The 24,741-nt window shown below is 31.7% G+C and overlaps 1 protein-coding gene across 1 annotated transcript; it reads left to right on the top strand.

Moving 5' to 3' along the window:
- The first annotated feature begins 4,154 nt into the window (after positions 1–4,154).
- On the top strand, positions 4,155–13,580 carry LOC115885318 (toll-like receptor 13). Its single transcript, XM_030904194.1, has 4 exons — positions 4,155–4,373; positions 8,104–8,479; positions 10,133–11,274; positions 12,121–13,580. Exons 1-4 carry the CDS (start codon positions 4,359–4,361, stop codon positions 13,498–13,500), a joined length of 2,913 nt encoding a protein of 970 aa, XP_030760054.1. The 5' UTR covers positions 4,155–4,358; the 3' UTR covers positions 13,501–13,580.
- Positions 13,581–24,741: the final 11,161 nt, after the last annotated feature.

Raw genomic sequence — 24,741 nt, 5'->3', positions numbered from 1 at the left:
GTAAGAAATTAGATTTATTATTAATTAAGAATAATTTTTAATACTGTTATTATGTACAAATGATCAAAAATTCAAGCTCATATTGGTAATAACCAGAGGTAATAACAAATAATAATTTTAAAATTTTTGTTTTAGTAAAGAAACCTGTAATTTATTTAGGTTGCTTATTGAATGAGCCGACAGATGTCACCACCTGCTTTTTCATCAGGTTTGTTATACAGGGTGTCCAAAAAAACGTTCACATTATACAAGATGTGATTAAATTTACTTTTTACGATTCTTGACGGATTTTTTGTTATCTATAATTTCTCTGTAGGTGTTTTCTTGTTAGTTATTGTCATATGTCATATTATGCTAGAACAATTTTATTGCAGCTGAATATTATTATACAGGGTGGCGCACTTTATTCACCTCGGTTGATTATACGAAAACGGAAAGATGTAGAAACAAAACATTTTATGGGTATATGTGGATAATTCAATGTGCATAATTTAAAATTATTTTGAAATGTACAGGGTATGTCAGAACTAAAATCCACACCAAATTTATTTTTTTCTTATCGAACACCTGGTACTTTATTTCATTTTTGGATCCTAGGACACAAAATAAAATATTTATTATAACGGTTAAATATGTTTACAAGCTTTTTTTTGAGATATTTAAATATGCATGCTATAATAAAAAAGATTATCAACGCCCTGTACATTACTTTCCAGAATTCATTCTTGTGCTGACTTTAAAGCCAGAGAAATAAACTTTACTGAAATAATTGATTACTTCGTTTAATGTATACAGGGGTATCAAAAATTGGTGGTTTATTTTAAATATTTATTTTACATAAAAACTTCGTTATTTCAAATGCAATACTCTCCATTTTTTAAAATAAGTCGAAGCAGATTTAAAAGCTCTTTCAAACTATATTAGGGTTTCCATACCTATCTAGCTCAAATTTTGAATAAAGAGCAATTTTTCAATAAAATGACAATCAAGAAGGCTGTTGTCGTTATGGCAAGTTTCTATTGACACTTAGTAGCGATTTTCAAAACTAGTTTTCACATTAGTTTATGGACTTCTTGACATTTATATTTATTTACTTTTTCTTCGTTTTTTAAACAAAAAAATCCTCTGGCTGCCACTGACATAGTACATACGGTAGCGAGCGACCTAAAGGGACGTAATGGCCATTCTCCGAGCAGGGGGGAGGGCAGGGAAGTAGGGTCGGGGGGCCCAATGAACCCCCTTATAATTAGCGCCAGATTAAAGTTGTGTCTGGGGAGGCATTAAACGATTTAGCTCTGTTAATTAAAAGTGTAGTGCGGAGTGGGGTTGCAGCGCAGATAAATGGCCGCCACGAAGCCACGTTGCCACGTTTCGAAGGTTTTTCAGGAAATCCAGGAAAAAAACTCAAACTAAAATACAGTAAAACGTCACTTTCGCGAAAAGAGTAGTCCGAACAAGTAGCAAAATAAGCGTTCGGCATTTAACGTTTTATGTTAAACTGGATATAGGTATTTTTACACGAATGAAGAAGGAAATTAAGGATAAATGACGACCCGACCCCTGAGAGCAACCCGAAAGTACAGCGTAATAGACTCTTAATTAATTTTTTTTTTTAAAAAAGTTAATAAAATTGCCGAAAAAATGTCAACACGTAAAGGAGTTACACAAAGTTTTTGACACAACGTATTTCCTGATACCACCGACTGATACATACACTTTTCCTAAAACCAGTAATGAAAAAATATAAAACAGGAAATAATATGAAATAATTACAAAAAAAACACACTGAATTCGTAAAAATTCAAATAAAAAAAAATTAGTATTTAATTCATTCTTTAGTAACTTTATTCAATGATACAATATCTTCAGGAAAATAAATGCGAAGTATTGGCAAGAGCGCTTCGCAGAGAAAAGCGTTTTTCTTCCATTTTCTCTCCCTATTTTCCGTTTGGTAAAATGGAGAGGGATTGTGGAAAACGCGGAAATAACTTTAGAACGAGAATCTTCTTTCTTTATAATTCTGAATTTCCTGATTTTTTTTAGATTTCTTTCAAAACTTTAATTCTTTATTAATATTGTTAATTGTTATATATTATATTTAAAATTAATAGGCACTTCACTTTATAACTAGTAAACAACAAAAGAAAAGTGTATTTTGAAAAATATTTTCATAAATTTAGCCAGGCGATGCGATTTTTTATATTTACTGTTTAAAAAAGTATAAGCAATGGTTTAAAACATCTGAAACTATATACTTGTCGTATGTAGAATTTTATATTCTTTTAGAATATGTTTTGCTTTGATATCAAACATTATTAGATTTAAGGTAGTATCCGGGAGAGACAACCCTATTTTTGAGGATTTTGTCTAAAGTTGATGATACAGTACAAGTTTTCCTCTTTGCTGTTAAATAACAGTAATAACTTCTGAAACTACTGAATTTTACTGAAAATATATAAAATGTCATGTTCTTTTTGAATATGTACAGGGTGGGTCAAATTCGACGTTTTTAAATGGAAACACCCTTTTCTATAGGAGATAGACGAAAACTAATATCGGTGACTGGAGCTCAATTTTCATCAAAAACATGATGATGAAAACCGCACATCAATATCTGTTACCGTTTCGGAGTTACGGGGTGTTTTTGAAAAATGTGCATTTTTAACAAATCGCTGTAACTTTTTTGCCATGGAAAATTTTGTATTTCTATGAAAACATTTCCAAAGCACCTTTTTACGTAGAATTTAATGCTTTAAGTATAATTTTTTTTTTAAATTAATAATTTAAGAGTTATCAACAGAGAAATTGATTTTTTATTTGCGACACCCTCTATATTTTTAATTAACTGAAAAGAATTTAAAATTACCTTTCCAAAAATATAGCACACTTGATATTTTGTTATAGTCTTTCTTTCGAAATACAGAATTTTTAAAAGTTCGCCACTTTTAACTAGCCCTTAATGGAACTCGAAAACATATTTTTCCAGCAAGACGACGCACCGCCTCTGAACGCTGAACTTATCAGCAAATTTTTGCAGCCAATTTATGCCTTTTTTGCAGCCAAAGATCCCAGCCTTTGGCCGTCGCGGCCGCCTGACTTAGTGCCCATGGATCTAATCCTATGGATATATTTGCGGAAGAATAAAGGTTCCTTATTCCGTATAATCTAGACAAGAATTAGAAATACTTAGCAATTATGAGAGGGTATCTTATCGCCCCCACTGAGTTAATGAATTCCCCGAGAAATGTTCAAAAACTGTCCATAACAGAAGACGGTCGATATGTCGAACACCTGTAGCAAAATCTCATGTCTTGGTTTGCTATTTATTTTTATTGTTATTAGATATAGTTTAAATGTGTTGATGTTGGTTAAATATATTTTAAATTGTTATAAAATTCTGCATCTCTCATAGCAAATATTATTTTCGTTTTAATTGATGTTCACAGCGAGAATTTTTTTGCATTACAGCAGGTGCCGTTCAAAGCCTACTTATTTAAAGCGGGCGAATTTTTATATACTCTATATCTCGAAGAGGAATCGAGCAAAATATCAAGTGTATATTTTTGGAAAGGTAATTTTAAATTCTTTTCAATAAATTAAAAATATACAGGGTGTCCCATATAAAAAATCAAATTTTCTGTTATTCTTAAATTATTAAAATCAATCATTAAATTCTACGTAAAAAGGTGCTTTGGAAATGTTTCCATAAAAATACAACATTTTCCATAGCAAAAAAGTTACAGCGATTTGTTAAAAATGCATATTTTTGAGAAACACCCCGTAACTCCGAAACGGTAACAGATATCGATATGCGGTTTTCTCTATCATGTTTTTGACAAAAATTGAGCTCCAGACACCAATATTAGTTTTTGTCTCTCCTATAGAAAAGGGTGTTTCCATTTAAAAGCGTCGAATTTGACCCACCCTGTACAGCACTCAGATAAAAAAAAATATTAAAAAGTTTGAAGCATAAAAATTTCGAAAAAAGTCTTTAAAATTTCTTGATCCTTAGTTTCATATAACCCCCACTCTTTTTGTAACATCCCAGAAAACCTATTATACCCATTTTTACAAAGAATATTCGGTTCTCTTGACCTATTAACCCGGCGATATGACTCTTTTCGATCATACGGTACACAGAAATGTTTCTAAGCGATAAACTACAAATTAAAAATCTGTGTTTACAGAATAGAACCAGAGCAGTAATCATCCAACTGACTTGACAGCATAATGTTGATTCGGTCTTCTGATTGCTTAGTGTAGTGAACAAGGTTGTGATAGTTTTATTAGTTCGTAAACAGCAAACACTCGCTGTTTTTTTTTCAAAATCACCGAGAGGTTCAAAACGAAAATAGAACATGGATAAATTTTGGGTAAGATTCAAGTTCTCTGCTATTTTTAACTTTTCTGTTCTTTATCAATGTGTTTAAGGTATTTTAAAATGCATTTTTAAGTATTTTAAAAATTTATACAGATATATTCAGTATACAGTGTGTCCCCGGATTGTTTTTACGAGAGGAAAAACTTTTTTATTATGGACATTTTAAGAAAAATGCATTCTTCCAAATTTCCATACCGTTTTAGAGAAAATTAAAAGAAACCATGAAAATATGGTTGAATATTTTCCTAAAATCTTCTTTGTTAGATGGTTATTATTAATTTTGATTGACGTCATATTCTTTATTGACGTCATATTATTTTTTTATATATACCATTTTTTTTTGTTAAAGTATCAAATTTTTCGAAAACTATTGTCACCATTTCGAAACGGTATAAAAATTTGGAAAACTATAAAGAGGATTAACCACTTTAGAACAAGCAAATTTTTTTTTATAAAGAATGCACTTTTTCAAAACGTCAATAATAAAAAAGTTTTTCCTATTATAAAGAAAATCCGGGGACATACTGTATAAGTAGTTGCTTACCTATGTGAATGAATATAATACAATATTTTTAATGAGTAACTATAGTATTTTAGCATAAAACTAAGTACTAGGACTCAACAATGCCAGAAATTGATATTTCATATTTTCTTACAATATTTCATCCCCAATTTTACCCTCTAAAGGGGTGACATTTATAGCGGTCAATAAACTCATAATTTAAAGTTCCATGTTTCTAGACTTAAACCATAATGATTTTTTACACAGGGTGTTGCTTATTGACATACTAATATACCATTTTTTTTCCAAAAATATTCAATACAAAATCAGTGCGGACGTCACTGGTTAGAACAAATAATATTCTTTGTACACCAAAAAAGGCATTTTGATGCATAGAAGACTTGTATCGAGATTCATAAAGATACCTGTAATAAAATAACATCATGAGTTATTTTTAAAAAAAATTTAGAACATTTTTTCACCCTGTATCTCAAAAATCAAGATGTTTTTTCTTAGAATATATCTATGAATCAGTCAGTTAGAAACACCCTGTATATTTCACCCCCTATTACTCCCTAAACACTACAAAACCCTACATTAAAGATAGGTACAGTAGTTAATACAGAAAAAAAAGCGTCATGTTACCTTAGAAACGTCGACCGATATAATCATATAATATGGAAATTTTTTGCTTTTTTTTCGAAAATACTATACTTTCAACAGGTACTAAAGAAGAGGTTTAAATAATATAAAATTTAATGTCAAATAATTGATTTATTGATGTTTAATTAATAGACTTTAACGTAATATAGGAAAAAAAATAATGATACAGTGGGATCTTCCTGCAAAATAAAAATAATAGATAAAAAAACTAACGTAGGTGGGCCTATACGAAGTGCTCTACATATTTCAACCTTTTTATCAACAAAATTGTCACTGAAACTAGATAAGTCCTTTAAAAGGTTACCAGGAAATATACTATGCATATTTATCAAAACAAATAAATAACATCATTTATTAATCCGAATTATTTTTATTTTAATTTCTAAGAACGATATTATGTAAATAATAAGGGAAAATATGAAAATTACCAGTCAAAACAAAAATTCAACGAAATTATTTTCAAAATAAATTTAACACCCTGTATAAAGCACTAATATAAAACCAGCTACATAAAAACTTGAACAATAATTTTCCCATCAAAAAAAAATATTTTATTATTATTAACAAACTTTTTGAATAACAAAATAGATAATACATTCTATAAATAAATAATAAAAATAAACAAATATAAACAAGTACCTAACCATAAAATGTGTGATAAACATTTTTGACTTTCACTGCCTTTCTGAGACAAATTTCATATCTGGCTACATTGCGATACGAAGAAAATCTTTAAATACTATACAGGGTGACTCCAAACTTTAATATAAAATTTTACTAAAAAAACTTTAACTACACTAAGAAGAAAAATATACAGGGTGGTCCGAGCTGTATTCCGGAAACTTCGGCAGCAGATTCTGCACATAAAAATGTTCGTTTAAATGTATGTCGTAAAATGCTTAGTTTTGGAGATACAGGGTGTAGAAATTTCATTTTTATTTCGATTTTTTTCAAATAATTTTTGAAGTAACGTCAATATTTGGATGAAAATTAGTGTCTGGAAGTTTTTTGACGTGATAAATTTGATTTTGATGTCAATATAACTCTTATTTGTAGGGGGCGCCACATACATGTGTTTTAAGTGCTTTTAAGAGTAATAAATTTTCGTCCGTACGGAATACAGTTCGGACCACCCTATGTAAAATTAATTTATTATTATTAGGTAAATTAATAATTAATTATAGGTATGTAAAGTTTAAAACTAAAATAATTTCGGGCTTCCATTGTATTTATTTATTTTGAAAATGAAACTTTCCATCTGTTTCCATCAATTATACGAGGGAAAACAAAATGTTGATATTTTGATGAAAGTTTCAAACACCCTGTGGAATTTGTTAACAATGCAAGGAATTTAAAAATACAAAATCATGGCTTAGAAGTAAAAAATTCGAAAAAATGTTAGTATCTGCTTCAAAAGCAAATATCTCCAAAAAAAATAAAGCTACTGAGATGAATCAAAAAACAAACTATCGAGAAAAGACACATCTAGATGATAAAGTGATTTTTAAATTCCTTGCTTTGTTAACGCACTCCACAGGGTGTTTCAAACTTCCATCAAAATATTGTTTTTATCATTTTGTTTTTCCTCGTATAATTAACAAATAGCAACTTTCATTTTTAATTTAGCTACAAATCGCTTAAAAAATCATCAAAATCGATCCACTAAAACACAATATATTAAACTTTAAAGTATATGAAAGTTCTAAGATTAGTAGGTATATTACAATCTTTTATAAATAATTATAATAAAGACTAATGAAGATTTTTTGACTCCCTCGTACTTAATAGTAGAAAGATAATGACAAGCTTAAAGATAACAGGAATCTGTACCAGGCCGTACCTCCTAGTACTTAATCATGTTTGACCCTTGACACTTCAATTTTATTTTAGTAAGATAAAACATTTTTATTTATCGAAAATTATAACAAAAATATATAACCAACAAGAGACTTAACATTATTGTTATTATTTATTAGTATCTACGTTTATGAATTTAATCTGTGGTCAAACTTGTTGATAGTATTCTCGGAGCTTTGAACGCCTTTTAAAATAAACAAATGCACCGAAATAATAGATACGGGTGTAATTTATATACAGGGTGTGTCTTAAATAAGCGCAAATATTTTTGAGAGAGTGGGAATATTTTTTTCAATATATTTTAAAAATTGTAATAACAAAAATGGGTCTTCTGTCCATTCTACCAATCCTTAAAATACTTGATCTTATTTAGGAAACACACTATATACAGAGACTATATACTATATTTATATTATTCAGCGTACAAGTTTTAAGTTTTCAGTGCTTTAAAAAAACTTACATTTTGATTTTTACATTGTATGTAATCCTAAAAAATGTTGCGTTAGTGAATATAAAGGTTTATAGTTTTCAAATTAGTATACAGTGCGAATCAAAAATAACTCTAATGCCCTATACCGTTCATTAGGCGGTAAGTGCATGAAAAGAAATAACAAAAATTAAAAGAAATATATAATACAATCATCTTTAATATATTTATCGTTACTATCTTTCATTTTACAGTATTTTCTTTTGATTTTAGGTCTTTCGAGTTATCTTCACGCTCACCATCATCACACAAACCTTCACCGACTTCACCTACCACGTTATGAGCAAAGACCTGATGAAGTGCTCCTACGGAGAACGAGGCTCTTTGACAGCCACCTGTGTCAACGCTACCCCGAGCTATTTCAAGAGCACCCTGTATAAGTTCGACCACCTGGACGAGACTGTACAGTGTGTCAACTGTAACTTGACCAGTATAGAGCCCAATACCTTTGATTTATCCGGCAATCACATCAACACCTTGAATATTAGTGAATGTATGATAGAAAGTTTGAAGCCTAAGGCTTTTATGGGGTTGATTTTCTTGAAGTATCTGGATATGGGCAATAATAAGATTAAATCTGTTTATCCAGGTAAGAAGATGAGTATATATACAGGGTGTTTCAAGTAATATTTTCACATATTTTTATACTCATATGGTAATGGCAAAACAATTTCCGATGCACGTCATCAACTTTGAGTGACAAGCGATGGCGACAGCGCTGCCATTTAGCCTTTATTATTCGACATAGTTGAAGTTGTTGGCATTTTGAAAAAACAATCGAAAGATAAAAAAACGCTGATAAGACTATCAAAATGTTGATCTAATAACAATTTGACGTTTATACTATTACGCCAAAAGCAACTTTTTTCCAAAGCCTACCATGACTTCGCTGAATCATCGTTTCTTGTCCACTGTTATTAATATCTTAATTATTAAATATTAATACCCCTGATATTATGGTATTCTGGTATTTCGTCGATTTTAAAATAAACTAACTGTTTTTATCTTATTTTTTGTTAGAATGGGCATAATCAAGAGGGCTATTGATACCGTGTTGTAAAAATAAGGTAATTAAAGGCTTATTTTTTGGTATTTATTATAATTTTGCTAATATCTTTGGTTTGAAAGAAGATATCAAGATGCGGTTTTCGCTGACTTTTTAAGCTTTTACTACTCTTTACGATCAGCTAAAACTACATATACTATTGCATATAATTTTTTTTGAAAAAACGCGCAATGTTTGTTAAATTGTAAGACAACGCCCCCTAGCGCCTACGTTCAAAAGCTTATTATATTGTTGATAAGGTATAATATAGAGTAAGAAACGCTCTTTTAAACGAGCCCTCGCTTGTTGGATTCCGATCATCCAGTCCAGAGTTATTAATATTTAAATAAAAACAGATCTAACCTTCCCCCACCACTTTATTTTGGTAGATAGGGGAAAATGGCTCTAACAAAAAATATTCAAAATTTACTGAAGATTAAGAAGCTATTACTTATAGTACACCTTATCTAGACAAAATTGTGTAAAAACTCCATTTTCTTATTTTTTGTTGCAGTTGCGCCCCCGAGCGGTCGTTCTACAAACTTGAAAATAATTTCCAGCAATTTCTCATAGCCTCTTTAGTTATAAATATTTTTTTCCGCAGCCCCTACGGCTAATACTTTCAGAGAAGAGCTATTCTTAGTGGGACACCCTGTACAATTACAAAAAAAAAGACTATGAAAAATTCGCAAAAAAACGAGAATTACTCCCAAAGATTGACATGTTAATTGTCAAATCATAAACGACAACGTTGCTGATCGCGGCGCAATGTGACCAACATGGCGATAATAAAAATCGCTTTAAACTAATTTGTGCAGCTTTAATCGAAATAGAATATCTGTTACAATCATTTGCTCTATAAAGTAAAATGAAGAGCTGCTTAAATTATACAACAAATTTAAACAGTTTTGGCCAAAATTTCATTTCAGGCAGGTTTACAGGCTTTAGTGTCAATTTCGATGTGATTGATGACGTGCATCGGAAAATGTTTTGCGACTACCGTATGTGGTATTATTAATTTGAAAGCAGAAATCGGACGAATATCAATTTTCAATTCACAGTTATATTATCCCCATAAAATATTCATAAAGAAAGAAATAAACATTACATAAAAAATCTTTAATAAAAAGTCATTATTTCATATAAATATTATTGTAAAAAACAAATTTTCCAAACAAATCATCTTTCCTTTCACAGGAACCTTCAACGGAGCCAAAAAAATCGAAACCATAGACCTATCCAGAAACGAAATCACAATTTTGAATGAAAGCGGCTTCGCCGAATTGTTCAACCTGAAGAAACTCATCCTGTACAACAACTCCATCAGCGTGATAGCCGAGAAAGCCTTCACAGGTCTCACCAGCCTTCAAGAGCTCGATTTAGGCTACAACCAGATCACCGACTTAAAAAATGTAGTCTCCAATTTGACTTCTTTACAAATTCTTAAGTTAAATAACAATAAACTTAAAACCATTAATGAAACAGAGTTTTACAACCTGACTAATCTCGATTTGTTGTGTCTGGATCACAATTTTTTGACCAGTCCTATTATAGAATTGTCACCTAATAACCAGCTAAGAAAGATCAGCTTGATTGAGAACACTATTGACACGTTTTGGGTGATTTTGGAAAGAGCCTACGCCCTGGAAGAGTTAAATCTTCGTGGAAACAATATTTCGGGAATATCTGCTGTTCCAGGGATCAATTTTCCATCGTTACGAGACCTAGATTTGTCCAGGAACTCCATCAAATCATTTCAAACTCATCAATTCACTGGTTTACCTCAACTAAGATACTTAAACATCTCCCATAACGTTATAGAAGACGTTAGAATCACCGGAACAATGTCCATACCAAGTCTACACACTCTGGATCTGTCCTATAACAACATATCTGATCTGGACTACCTTTTACTCATATCCAGAACCCCTTCTTTGTCGTATCTGAAGCTAGAAAACAACTTGCTGTCTTGTTATTTGGAGGAAGAAATGGCCAGAGAATTCGCTGAGGACAACTTCAAGTTCGTGCTCTTCGAAAACAGTGAGGGATCTGTCAAATGCTTGGACAAACCTGTGTCATCTAACATTCAAAAAGCAAAGAAAGATCTGTATGTTAGTCAAGATTCTGACTCGATCACAGCAGGAAATATAGTGATTCTGGTGCTGTTATCCTTTGTGATTGTGGCTGTGGGTATACTGTTTTATGTCCAGTATTTGTTTTATAAAGGTGTGAGGATTAGTTTGGGTGGAAGGGTTGAATCGAACCTTCAGCTGATCAATCCGGACAGTGAGCGTGATCACGAGATGGGACATGGAGATGAGGAAATTCTTTCTAGAAGTTAGATGGGATGTTGTATTATTTATAACTTGTAAAGATTTTTTTGTAATATATTGTTTTTTTTGTAAATTATTAGTTTGGTGTTTTTGTTGTGTGTAAGAGGGCGTTTTAGAGTACTTTGAATTAAGGTAAAATAAGACTCTGAATAGAATGATGTATCATATGTCAACTTTTGACATTTTCGCATATGGTTTGTTTGAAATTATAACTTGCGGTTCGTAACGAAAATTTGACTCGAAATACCAAGTGTGTGACATCAAATTATTCGCAAAAAAATGCTTTTTCCAAATATGCTAATGAGCCACCCTCGTTCCATTTGAAAAAATTGAGATATGATTAAAAATACGATTTGAGCCAGGACAAGACACTAAAAACATTAGACGATCTAATATATTTTTCCAAGGCTCCTTGATTAAGAGATAGTGTTTTTAACATAGCACTCTAGATTAAATTTTAAAATACGATTTTTTATCAAGCGAGAATATCAAAAGTTGACATATCATATGTCATTCTATTCAGAATATCATTTTCTATCGAAAAAAGTAAAAAAAATACCAAGGGTGCCATTTAAAAATCAAAAGTTGTAGTAATTTCCGGTGAAACAGGAAGTGACCAGAAACAATTGAATACGTCAATCAATCCGAATTTATGTCATATACTAACATACCAAATCTCGTTTTGTTATTTGAAAAAATAAAAAAGTTATAGGGGTGAGCCATTTTTGAGACGCACCCGGTAACACTGCTAGTGTCATCAGCATATTCCTGAGGCTCAGTTTGCATAGTTTTAAGTATAAAAAGTATTAAAACCAAGAGTTCCAACTTAAATTTATATGTCTTCTCTTCCAGACTTTTGTGCTTTCTTCAATTCTAATCATCCAAAGCTTCCCAAGCATCGAAGCATTAGAAAGCATGAGCTGCAAGTACGCCGAAAGAGGTTCCTTAACAGCCAGATGTTCCTACGCTATTCCCAGCTTCTTCAGAGCCACAATCTACCACTTCGATCACCTGGACGAGACCCTGGAATGCGACCATTGCAACCTGACCCATATAGAGGGTGGAACCTTCGACATTGGAGGCAACATGATCAGGAAACTTGTGCTGTACAACAGCAACATTCAAAACGTTTCTGCCAGAGCCTTTACCGGTTTGGTGCATTTGGAAGAGCTGATTCTGAGCAATAACCGTATCAAGAGTTTCCTTCCTGGTGCATTTTTTGGTATCAAGAAACTAAAAGAGATCTACATGAACAACGCGCTTGACTGCCAGCTGCCAAACTATGTCTTTACAGGATTAACAAATTTGAAGAGGCTTTATTTGAATAATAATGGGTTGAGTGTTTTGGAAAACCAGACTTTTGATGGGTTGGAAAGTTTGGAGTATTTAGATTTGAGTCATAATCAAATAACTCATCTAAATCATTCACTTTTACCTTTAAAAAAGCTGGAAATCTTACTTATTTTCAATAATCGTTTGTTATATCTTTACTCGGAAGAATTTACTGGCCTTAACAGACTCCTGAACATCATGGCATCCAATAACAACCTGACAGGAGTTCATTTCACACATTTTTGCGAAAATAACTTAAGAAGTCTCGATTTATCACATAACTCTTTAACGATATACCAGATATTACTTGAGTGCCTGCATAAACTAGAAACACTCAATTTGGAGCACAATTTTATAACTAACGTTCAAAACTACGTTCGCAAGAATCAATTTGAGGGCATGTACAATCTCAGAACGCTCAACCTAGCTGATAATCTCATCAAAACATTCACGTCTGGATCGTTTACAGGGTTGCCTTTGCTCCAAACTCTGAACCTTTCCACCAATATAATCGTAACTCCAGAAATCACAGGAAAACTCATACTACCCCACCTGTACAACCTGGATCTGTCAAATAACTACATCAGTGACTTCGACGTCACCAGATTCATGACGCGACTACCCAGATTGCGTCACATAAGCTTCAGAAACAACTCGTTGAGCTGTAACATGCGAGCAAAGTTGCAGATACTTTTTTCCGAGTTGCACTTTGAGTATGACGTTGACAGTTCCAATTGTACCATCGATGTTGTCAAAGCAAGGATGAGTTTGAGGGAGGATTTGGAGTCACCTGGTGGCAGTACGGGCTTGGATGTTTTTCTTTGGATTTTGACGTTTGTGGTTATTTTGCTTGTGGTCCTCCTGTATATTGGAATGTTTTACTTGATTAGAAGGAAATAGTTGTGTATTTTTTAGGTGAAATTATATTTATTAATTTGTGTATTTTATATTCTATGAAATTTAATAAAGATTTGATTTTATTATTAGTTTTGTGATAAATGTTATTAATGATTTAGTTGATGCAAATCGGAGTAAACAAACACATTTAACGCCGATAAAAACAGAGCGTAGTACCTAAACAGTACTTCCAGTAAAATGTTTTCCGGTTGTTTCAATATTTGTATAGAAAAACTGGGCAGAGTGTTGTTACACAGATTGTTACAACAGCACCAAGTGCCAATATTTGATAATTAATTACTCCATTTTCTTGGCGAGGGTAGCCAAACAGAAGATAACAACGCAAACAGGGTTGGGTGTTATTTTAATACAAAATTTATTACATGATTTTTTACGTTGAAAGTTTTTTTTAGTTTTACCCAGTAATCCAAATTTATAAGAATGAAATTACATAGTCTAAGAAAATGCGAAGTTTTGGTAAAAATATTTTTTTTTTAAATTCAGTGAAATAAATAAATAAAATCATTTTTTCGAAATTTCGGAGGAACGGTAAGAACTAGAAAAAAAAAGTTTAAATAAAAGTTGTGGAGCGTCAAATTTTACATAAAAATGGCTTCTACACTTTTTTTTGTTCAGATCAAAATTAACCGAGATAGGATGGCTAGAAGCTAGGGGATGAAAGTAGAAATTTAAAAAAAATATAAGTTGCAAAAAAATTCATATATTTAACATTTTTATTCAATTTGTTTGGAAAATTATAACTTTCAATTAAGATTTTTGTTAAATTCACCCCGAGAAGAGGTGAAAAATATAAATAGTTTTTTTTCCAAATTTCAAAGAAACGGTATAAGCAGGACTTTGAAAAACATGTTTTTATAAAAGCTGTCCCCCAGCTTCTAGCTACCTTATCTTGGTTAATTTTGATTTGAACAAAAAAAGTGTAGAGACCATTTTTATGTAAAATTGAACGCTCTATAACTTTTATTTGAACTTTTTTTTTCTAGTCCTTACCAATCACCCCTTCTCGAGGGTGAATTTAAAAAAAAATCAATCTTTCACAATCTGTATACATGGTCTCTCTGAAATAAGTATACGTATTTTAGATGGTTAAAAAAAGAATCCTTCTTTTGTAAAAAAATTGCCATGATCAAAAATTAATTACGTAGTAATTTACAACATGAAGTATGTAGTAAATTGAGTTACGTAGTATAAAACATTATATTTACTGAATTAAAATATAAAGAGAATTAAAAGACACAAAAACAATTAAACATGTAGTAAATTGATTAATGTAATAAATTATAAAATAACATATTTCAAACTTATCCATCCCTGGAATGGATCTAATTGCCGGAGTCTATTAAACGGTAAGTGCCATTTAACTAACGCTTATCATTGATTGATAGTGGTGTAACCTAAAGCGAACAAACCACTGCATTTAAAGCAGGGAAAAGCCCGATAATTCGTTTGGATTATTTTGGCGTGCGTCTGTGTGCACAGTAGCATATGATGTACTGTTGACAGTTGCGACAGTCCATCTGTCATGCCGCAACGCGCGGGACACGTTCAATAGGGAGGCAATGAATTTTCTAGTCCTGATTTTTGATAATTATTTTTGGCGCGATAAAACGATATGATACAGTAACATAATGGATTAAGTAGAAAATTAAATTATCCTTGATTGCTGGGTAAATATTAACGGAAAATATGGGTATAATAGTTTTGTAGTAACAGGTAGCATATGATCAAAAAAGGGTTTTTTATATTGATAAAATATGTGGTGGAGTTAAATAAATATTTGTTGAAAGGTCAAATCATTATATTCAACTTTCGTTGATTTTATTTCCTGATGATTAAACAATTACAAAGTTTTGTAGTCTCTCTATAAACTTGACTAAATGAAATTTTGGCAAAAATGTTTAAATTTGTTATATAATTTAAGATACCAAGCAGCTTTTCAATTGACTTTATAGAGCAAATGATTGTATAACAGATATTTTATTTAGATTAAAGCTGCAAAAATTAATTTAAACCGAATTTTATTATGGCTCTGTTGGTCACATTGCGCCGTTTTCAGCAAGATTGTAGTTTATTATTTGACAATTATCCTAAAGTCAGTCATTATTTAGTATAATATCGTGTTGTTGTTGAATCTTCGTGAGTAATTCTCGTTCTTTTGCCTATTTTCATAGTCTTTTTTAAAAAATTGTACTTTAAAAGCACAAACAGTTCTTTTAAGAACGAAATTTTTGAGTTTTTGGATTGCATTTCTTGAAATTGTGTGTTAAAAATATGCCTAAGCATTTAAACAGTCGAGGCAAAGAGCTTGTAGCTTCCCTGATAAACTATTTTGAACGAGAACGTGACAATAAGGTCAAAATTCTGTGTAGATGACATCTATAATCTATAATACCTGGATATTTTGTCATATCCACTCTATTCTTTTAGGGTCCTTCTTAGTCTTATCATATAGATATATTAATGACTAAATTTAGTTATAAAACATTACACAAAAAATTATAATTAGAATTTTACTTGGCTTTTTTTTAAAATTAGAACAATAGTTGGAATTTTAACCAGTAATTTTTCGTTAATTTATTTTAAAATGTGACACAATCTTTGTATATATCACTTTTCAAACAAATCTATCTCGCTAATCCTGTCAAAATTAACAATTTATTTTTCAGATTATGTCGTGGAGACATTCCTTTTCCGTTGTAATTGTATTAATTACAAGATTTCTAGTTTAGATAAACCTCTCGTGGTTGTTGGTGTATATTTGTACACGGATAAAAATATTCGTTTGATATAATTAATTGTGTATATTCATTTTACACATTTTCTTTTAATCAAAGTATTTTAGTGAAACAAAAATAAATTAATTATAAATATATAAACATACTTACATCAACAAAACTTACCTCCTTAACAGCACTTAAAGGACATTTTTACGGCTATTAAGCTATCTTGTACACTTCGCAATACAAAACTAAAGTGTCAAAACGAATGACAATGTCAGGAAATAAATAAATAAATGTGACAACATGACATTTTTTCCAGCAGAGCTACCACCTGAATCCCCAGCGGGAAATTTAAATTCCAGTTAGTCTGTCCGGCGCCGAATATGTTCATGGTTGGCAACAATGTGTCGTTTATACATAATTTTATAAATGTTACATTATGAAAATTTTTGAAGGCATATAAATATTTTTTCTGTGTACCCACACACAAATATATAAATACATATTAGGTATTTGTATAAAGGTACTTTGTGTGTACTTATTTCTTATCGCCTTTCATTCAATTTGAAGGATTATCGTTTTTTGATTGATTCGATATTTGAGAAATTGATCTAATCTTTTAAACGTACATTAATAATTTTTTAAGTAAAGTTATCCTTCAATCACACATATCTGTTCTGATTTTTTTGTCATGGAAAATACAAGAATTTCTCCGATATAAACGACAAAATTTACTGTTATTGAACGGCTAATTAAATTAAACAATTTTTAATTACACTCGAGAAAAAATGAACAGGGGTACTCGAGGCAAATTGCCACGGTACCCGGGTCGTACTTTTTCTCCATACCGTCAACGTACCACTCGGATCCTCTTTGCTTACCATTAAGGCTCGTTATGAAAGTATTTAGTTACTAATTATGTCCATTTCGTGGACAGCGGCACGGTACCGCCAAGACAAACAGTACTACCCGCAGCCCAGAACCATTAATTTATTATTAGCATTGCCTTAATGAGCGCGACTCTTAGTCCAGTCATTTTAGTTGAAATTTGACGAAAGAATAAAAAAATACAGAGTCGAAAGCTCGTATTATCAATCAAGAATGTTTAATCTTAGGCTATATTCCGTTGCAAAACCAGGCGAACCAGACCGGTAAACTACGGTAAAGAGAGGTTCCTGAAAAACATCGGTTTGATACGGAACGGTTTGGTAAAGTACTGGAAACGTGAAATGTTGATGTTTTCTAAATTTCAATATCTCTATTATAAAATTTATCTTTTATGCATTTTTAATGTACCTATTCTCTGCTTTTACGTTTGCTTCTTCTTTTCAATGGAGTTTAATATTGAAAAGTACTTTATTAATAAACTGTTAAACTCGTTAGACAGCTCAAGTGAAGATTAGCATGTCCAATATTAAACCAGATCAATAATAAATAAACAAATCTAATCAATATTTATATTTTTATAGCTTACAAAACATTCACGATTACTTTTTGTCTTGTTTTTCATGTTTTCATTAAATGTTCCTGACTTTAAGAAACAATGGCTGCATGATAAGTTTAAATCGTCCTAAAAAGTAATTCTATTTAGTTAATGAAATTTATTTACCTTTACTGCATACCTCCATTGCTTTTGGATGTAAATACAAAATATTATTACAAATTTTAAAACTATGATATTATTCGTACATGACACACAAAAACCGTATTGTAAACTATTGCCAAATACATAAAATTATGATATCAAAATACTCTTTAGCAGTTTTTTTTTATTAATTTATAATCTTGTGACACCCTCTATAATTTATTTTAAAAAAATATATTTTATTTTGAAAATAATAAATAAGATAGATATTTTAATTTTAATTTTAACACTCGGTAATTGTAAATTCATATGTAGTAAGTATCTAAGACAATTTTTTAAACTCAGTGCCTTTTGATGGAGTTGTTTTGTTTTTATACTATCCGATTGAAATGAATCTTTTTGGGCATTCACCTGTTAAGCTTGAACTCCCTGTGACTGTGACTACCTGTGTTGGTAACTATTGGTAACTCAAAAGATCTACATCATTCAATATATCGATATTTGAAAAAAAAGTGAAAGTTTGATATCTGCAGAACAAAGGCACGAAGGATTTTAACAAATAATATACGTATAGTAGAAAAGTACATACCTTTGGCAATCTTCAACATAATTTGGCTTTCTAATAAAATGTATAAGCACTTGTAAATATTTTGTTTTCGTATGATCTCTGCCTTGCTGATCAGAAAACGACCAAATTTGGTTGATAAAAATGTATCGAAATACAAAGAATATTCATGCATTTTTGTATCAATTGGAATATCTACTATTTATTCTTATCAGTACACATTTTTTGGCTCATTTCTAACCAAACGCTTTTGTCCCGCTAAATTTATCTTCCAACGCACTATGCGCTCGTCCGTCAAATGCAAAAGTAACTGTCACTGTCTAAAATCTTTAGCGCCAACTTCAAATCGGTCAGTAGATGACGTAAAAAAACTGACAGTGCAGGAAAATAAGAATCGAACTATCCTTATCTCTATAGTATCCTTGGTTAAAAGATATGTAGGTGGCGCCCTCTACAAGTAAGAGTCATATTGACCTCAAAATCAAATTTCTCATGTCAAAAAACTCCCAGACACTAATTTTCATCCAAATATTGACGTTACTTTAGAAATTATTCGGAAAAAACCGAAATAAAAATGAAACTTCTACACCCTGTATCTCCGAAACTAAGCATTTTAGAACATACATTTATACGAACTTTTTTGCTTGTTTTTATCTGCAGAATATGCTGCCAAAGTTTCCTGAATACAGTTCGGACCACCCTGTATAGTAACATACCAAATCTCGTTTTTTTTTCTCTTAAAAATTTTGTAAAAAAGTGTAAAATTATCTTAAAAACAAATTGAACATAAAGACACCTAAATATGAAATAGGTACCCAAATATGGACCTACTAGTAGAAGGTCTAGGTTCTTTCTGGATCACTAAGAACAAGATGGCGGTCGTTCATAAGATGGTCTTGGTTTATGTTGCCTGTCATGCTTTTGAACTACTCTAAACCGCTTTTGAACTACTTTAAACTGCTTTTGAATGGCCGCTAGCTTGTTTTTAGTGATCCAGAAGGAACCTAGCCCATCTAATAAGTTCCAATTCTCTCAGTTTTTTGTTAAAAAATCTAAAATGCTTGGGCTAGTGTGGTGCGGCAAGGAGATCTCTGTCTGTCATTTTTACCCGATTATATTAATTGTACGACTGTCAATAGAACCTCTAATTATATGTCAACACGCGGACCGCGTTTATTTAAGTATACGCTTAAAATCAAATCAATTAGCTGACGGTGGTCAGTGCAGTGGCGTACGAATAAAAAATTAAAGAAGTAATATAGCCTTTTAGTCACGTGATTAAGCTTGACCGGCACAGCGTTCTCCACTTTTTCTTTTAATAAAAATAATTTAGGAAACAAAAATAAATTAATTATAAATATATAAACAGGCTATTAAGCCATCTTGTACACTTCGCACTAGAAGAGGTTCTAAAAAGAACAATGTTCGACTGCAAGGTCTGCTAGTAAAAAATGTTAAGCTTAATATATAAACAAAAATATGTCGTAATATAAATACGTAAATAAATAAATAAATAAAGTTATGTCGAAGAATAAAAAAATAAAAATAAGATTCAAAAACATTTACTATATTTATAGTAAATATATTAATAGCAAATATTAGACCAGTGTTTCCAAGATCAAATTCGATCATCAAAATATAAGTAATTTACGGCGTAGAAAGCCTTATCTAGTACCTAAATAAGATTTCAATGCTTTGCGAAATTAAGAAAATGATGTTATGGATTTGATTTGAAATGGCAGGTGATTGTGCATTTTTTCGAGTTGTATAATATTGAACTTTTAACTAACTCTGAGCGTGGGGTAGGTAGATAAAGATCTTGCTCCGCGTTCCTGAGTGGATAAGTGTGAGATGGCCTTTCTTGAGAAGCTGATACATGCTTACGTATTAGGCAAACGGATTCAAATATAAATAAGGCAGGAAGAGTTAATATTTTTAAGGTTTTAAAAAAGTCCTGGCAATGATTTCTGCTGTTTAGTCCCAGTGAATATCGAACAGCTCTCTTCCAGAGCTTGAAAATACGGTCAAATCGAGTCGTACAACACGTACCCCAGAATGGAAGGGCATATCTGAGGTAGAGGTGTGTAGTTCGTGAACGACCTAGTTCCAATGAACTATTCCGACCCCGGAATGAAAGAAACTAATTCCTGGTTTCTCAAAGGTCTAGTTCCTCAGGACCTATTCCGGGATCGAGATTGTGTTCGATATAGAATAATATGCGACGGCGACGGATCGGCTAGCGCGCGTAGCCCGATGGTAGACAGGAGTGGGGAGTGCCAGACGTACGTTATCGGATCAGGACCTAGAGGAACTAAACTAAATAAAAGACTAGTTTACGTACACTTGTGTCTAGCCCTAGCAGGCAACTATTAAGCCCGACCAATCACGTTAGAGTTTTTGATAAACACAAATGAATTAAGACACTCCAAATAACCACTCTAATCAACCTGATTGGTCAAGCTTAATAGTTGACTGCTAGGGCTAGACACTTCTTTTACGTACCAACGGATCGGGCCAGCGCGATCGATGCTAGGCAGGAGTGGGGAGTGCCAGCCTTATGCCGTATGTTATCGGATCCGGACCTAAAGGAACTAGAGGAACTAAATAAAAGACTAGTTTACGTATGGATCAGCCAGCGCGATTGATGCTAGGCAGGCGTGGGGAGTGCGAGCCGTATGTTATCGGATCCGGACATAGAGGAACTATTAAAAGACTAGTTCACGGGAATCTATTCAGTCGGCAGATCCGAGACATAATACAAGGCGACGACGATGGATTCGGTCTTGTCTATTGCTGCAGCCGGCGCGGCGTCATTAACACAGAAAATTGTCGTGGATACTGTTTTTGATTTTTAGTTTGTTTTTTAAATATTTTATGGGAATGTTTCACTTTAGGTTCCTAAAATTAAGAAGTATCTTATAAAACGAAGTAGATATTCTGAAGTTTTAGACAAAAACAAAAAACTTGAAGTGAGGAAAAACCCAATTTTTCGTAAATTTTTTGTAATATTTGCTCCAATTGATTTGTGATATAGTTTTTTAAATTTTGATTTGAGTTTTTTTTTATTTTTTTTATCTGCTATAAAACTTACCTATATGTTTTTAACATACACAATTACACGTCTCGTTATATCTCCGTACATTATAAAAATTATACAGACCATACTGTGAATAGTTCTGACTGACAACGAAACGCATTAGCAAGCAAGGGGGATGTCAATGTTATTCGGGAACTATTGTGAACTAAAGACCTAGTTCAAGGAACTATTCCTCTGGAGGAACTAGAACTAAGGAACTAGTTCCTCCCAAGGAACTAGAATTCCCACCTCTAATCTGAGGTGCGACTCAAAAAGTGCATAATAAACAGTTCTACCCACTTACATGTTAAGCTCCTTAGAAACAGATCTTAATGCAAAACAGGCAGAGCTTAATATTTTCGACAAAACGTCGATATGCATGTCCCATTTCAGAGAATTGTCTACAACAAGCCCTAAGAATTTTACAGATTTTACGACGTCAATGGTGGTGTTGTCAAGTACAAAAGGCTGCAGCAAATTTTTATACGACAAAGCTTTAGTTTTAGAAATGTTGAGACTCAGGAGGTTCGAATCGCACCAAGATTTAATGGTGATTAAGTCATTTGATATAATCCTATGAAGTGCCGTGGCGTCCTTGTTGCTCCAAGTGAAGCTAGTGTCGTCCGCAAAAAGACATATTTTACCAAAAAAAAGTATCACAATACAATTCATTCAAACTAAAAACTCATAATACAAAACTAAAGTGTCAAAACGAATTACAAATGCCAAGAAATAAATAAATACATGTGGCAACTTGGCAAAAACTAAAAATGAACAGCGTGGTCAAAGGTTCCAGTTCCCACAAGATACAGTCAGCACCTTCAAAGACACAATTTTGAAGGTACCAACAAACGAGAGGAAAAACTTCTTTCAAAAGTGAGCTAAAATTCAAGTTACATTAATTTGTTGTATGGTAAGTATAAAAATTAAATTCTACCTGATGGTACCGACCAGATAAATTCCAGCTTCGCCGCTACTGATCAGTACCGCGCATTGTTATTCAAATACGTTTAAAATCAAATCAATTAACTCGTCTGTTTGCTCTCTTCGGTGAAAGAAGAAGCAGAAGAAGAATTAAAGAAGAAGAAGCAGGTACGTCTGGGGACAGTACCAGGCATGGACTCGCAGTGTTGACGTACGTGTCCAAGTACCCAGATCCGCTGTCCACTGTTTGTTCTCTATTTTTTCCTCCTTTTATTCTTTGACTTATACAAGAAGAAAATCAAGAAACTCCCAAAGTATGGTTTATAGAAAAAAAAAAGGTTTTATTTGAATATGGTCAACACTGTTAGGCATCCTGTTTGGTTTTTGATTGATTTTAATCCTTGGTATTAACAAAGTTGATGTAGCGTTGATTAAAAAACACATTTTTTCCATAGCAACTGTTAAAATTGGCTTATATCTATCAAAAATAGTAGATAAAATAGTACTTTAACAGCGAGGATAGGTTAAAAAATGTATTTCTTCTCGCACGTTTTTTAATTGCTTCCATTTCTGAAAATTTTTGTATTCCTTTTCATAAGTTATTCGGGTTTTAAACGGAAGTAGTTTGAAAATGGCGTTTGTCACCTCAGCCTGAATATCTGTTGGTAATTTACTTATTTCGTTTTGAGTCATTTCTGGTTCCAATTCAATCAGCAATCGACACGAAAGAGAATTAAAAAATATTGACTCAAAACTGACTCAACAGGTAGAAATCGTGGCGAAAGATCCTTAACTAAACTCGTTATGATTATTTAAAGAAAAAAAAATGCACGTAAAAGTGCTATTTATACTACTAACATCCACTTCAAAATCCATTTTTCGAAATTCTTTATCAATTTGAACAGAACACGAATCGGTAGCAAAAACTTGTTGATATATCAATAAAGAAAAAAATAAAATCTATCATTAATATTTCCTTAATCGTTTACATGTCAATATATTTAGAGAAAAACTCAAATAAAATTTGATTCAGAGTGGTAAAAAATGTAAACACATCAAAACTGCGAGGCCTTGACTTGTAAAAGAATATCTGTGATTATGGAGTGGAAATATAGGGTTTCCATATAAGTTTTTGAAAATTCCAAAACAAATTTACCCGTTTCAAATACAATTAGCATAAGCGTATACAATTATTCATAAAGCGCACGTAACCATAACCTGAATAATCGAGATTTGAAGTTTACCCAATGGCAGTGCAAATAGAAAATTTAGTTTGATTTTTTTTCGATAAGCTCTCTGGTACTCGATGTTTCAATAGAAATAACAACCTCAATTACAAGGGAATTTGTAAGAGATTATCTTTTAAATTGATTGGTTTTAGTTTCAAATCGAGAAATTGGATTTAAATCTGCTATTTTATTTTTAAAAATAAATCCACTTATCTTGTGTTAACCTTTGTCTAGATTTTTATTTTTTTTATTAATAAAAATGACCTATATATTTTTTCGTATTTCTATTTCTAACTGAAATGAATATTTTCAATTGCCTACCTGTCTATCAATATACAGGGAGTCCCAATATTCCGTGGATACAAATTAAATTATAGTCTGTACAACGACAAAATCTTTGACAGTGATAGATGTGTCTGTCATTTTAATTTCAAATAGTTTATTTTATTCAAAAAAGTATTAATATATGTATTTCAAATTTGAGTGAAGTGATTACTTCAAAATATTGTGAGAAAAAATCTGTATACTTAATACTGAAAAAATCTAATGGAGTTATTTTATTTCTATTTATTATTATATATTCTATTAATAACAACACTTACTGAATTTTGTATTCGGATTCCAAAAATACTTGATAGTTCCATGTCAACAGAATATTGGGACATCCTGTATAATAAATACAGTTATTAGAACTAAAACAAACACTTCCTTTTTAAATACCAATTAATCAAAATAATCAAAAAACGTATCGATCATTATTTGAGGATTAAGAACTTGTTAATCAGTGAAAAATACGTTTGGGCAATTGATCTAAATTTAATCCTTAATTTTTTAGAGATTTACTTTATTTTGAATTGGAAAATAAATACCAATATATACATACAATCAATTCTGAGTTAATCACCTAATTTCGTTGTTGGAATACGATTGGATTAGTTGGTCTGTCAATATTAATCAAGATATACCTGAGTGATATGTGTATAGGAATGAAACTGACTCATTTCTTGAAGGAATTCTGGATGATGCGAGTATATATATTCTGGGTTATAATAGATATATTGTGTTGTATTTTCCCAATCTTCTTCAAGGACCAAACGGATATTCATAATTTCGGTCTTCTTCAA

The sequence above is a fragment of the Sitophilus oryzae genome, unplaced genomic scaffold (assembly GCF_002938485.1).
Source record: "Sitophilus oryzae breed Bouriz unplaced genomic scaffold, Soryzae_2.0 scaffold_381_pilon_pilon, whole genome shotgun sequence".
Classification (NCBI taxonomy): domain Eukaryota; kingdom Metazoa; phylum Arthropoda; class Insecta; order Coleoptera; family Curculionidae; genus Sitophilus; species Sitophilus oryzae.
This window is presented reverse-complemented; position numbering and strand designations above follow the sequence as displayed.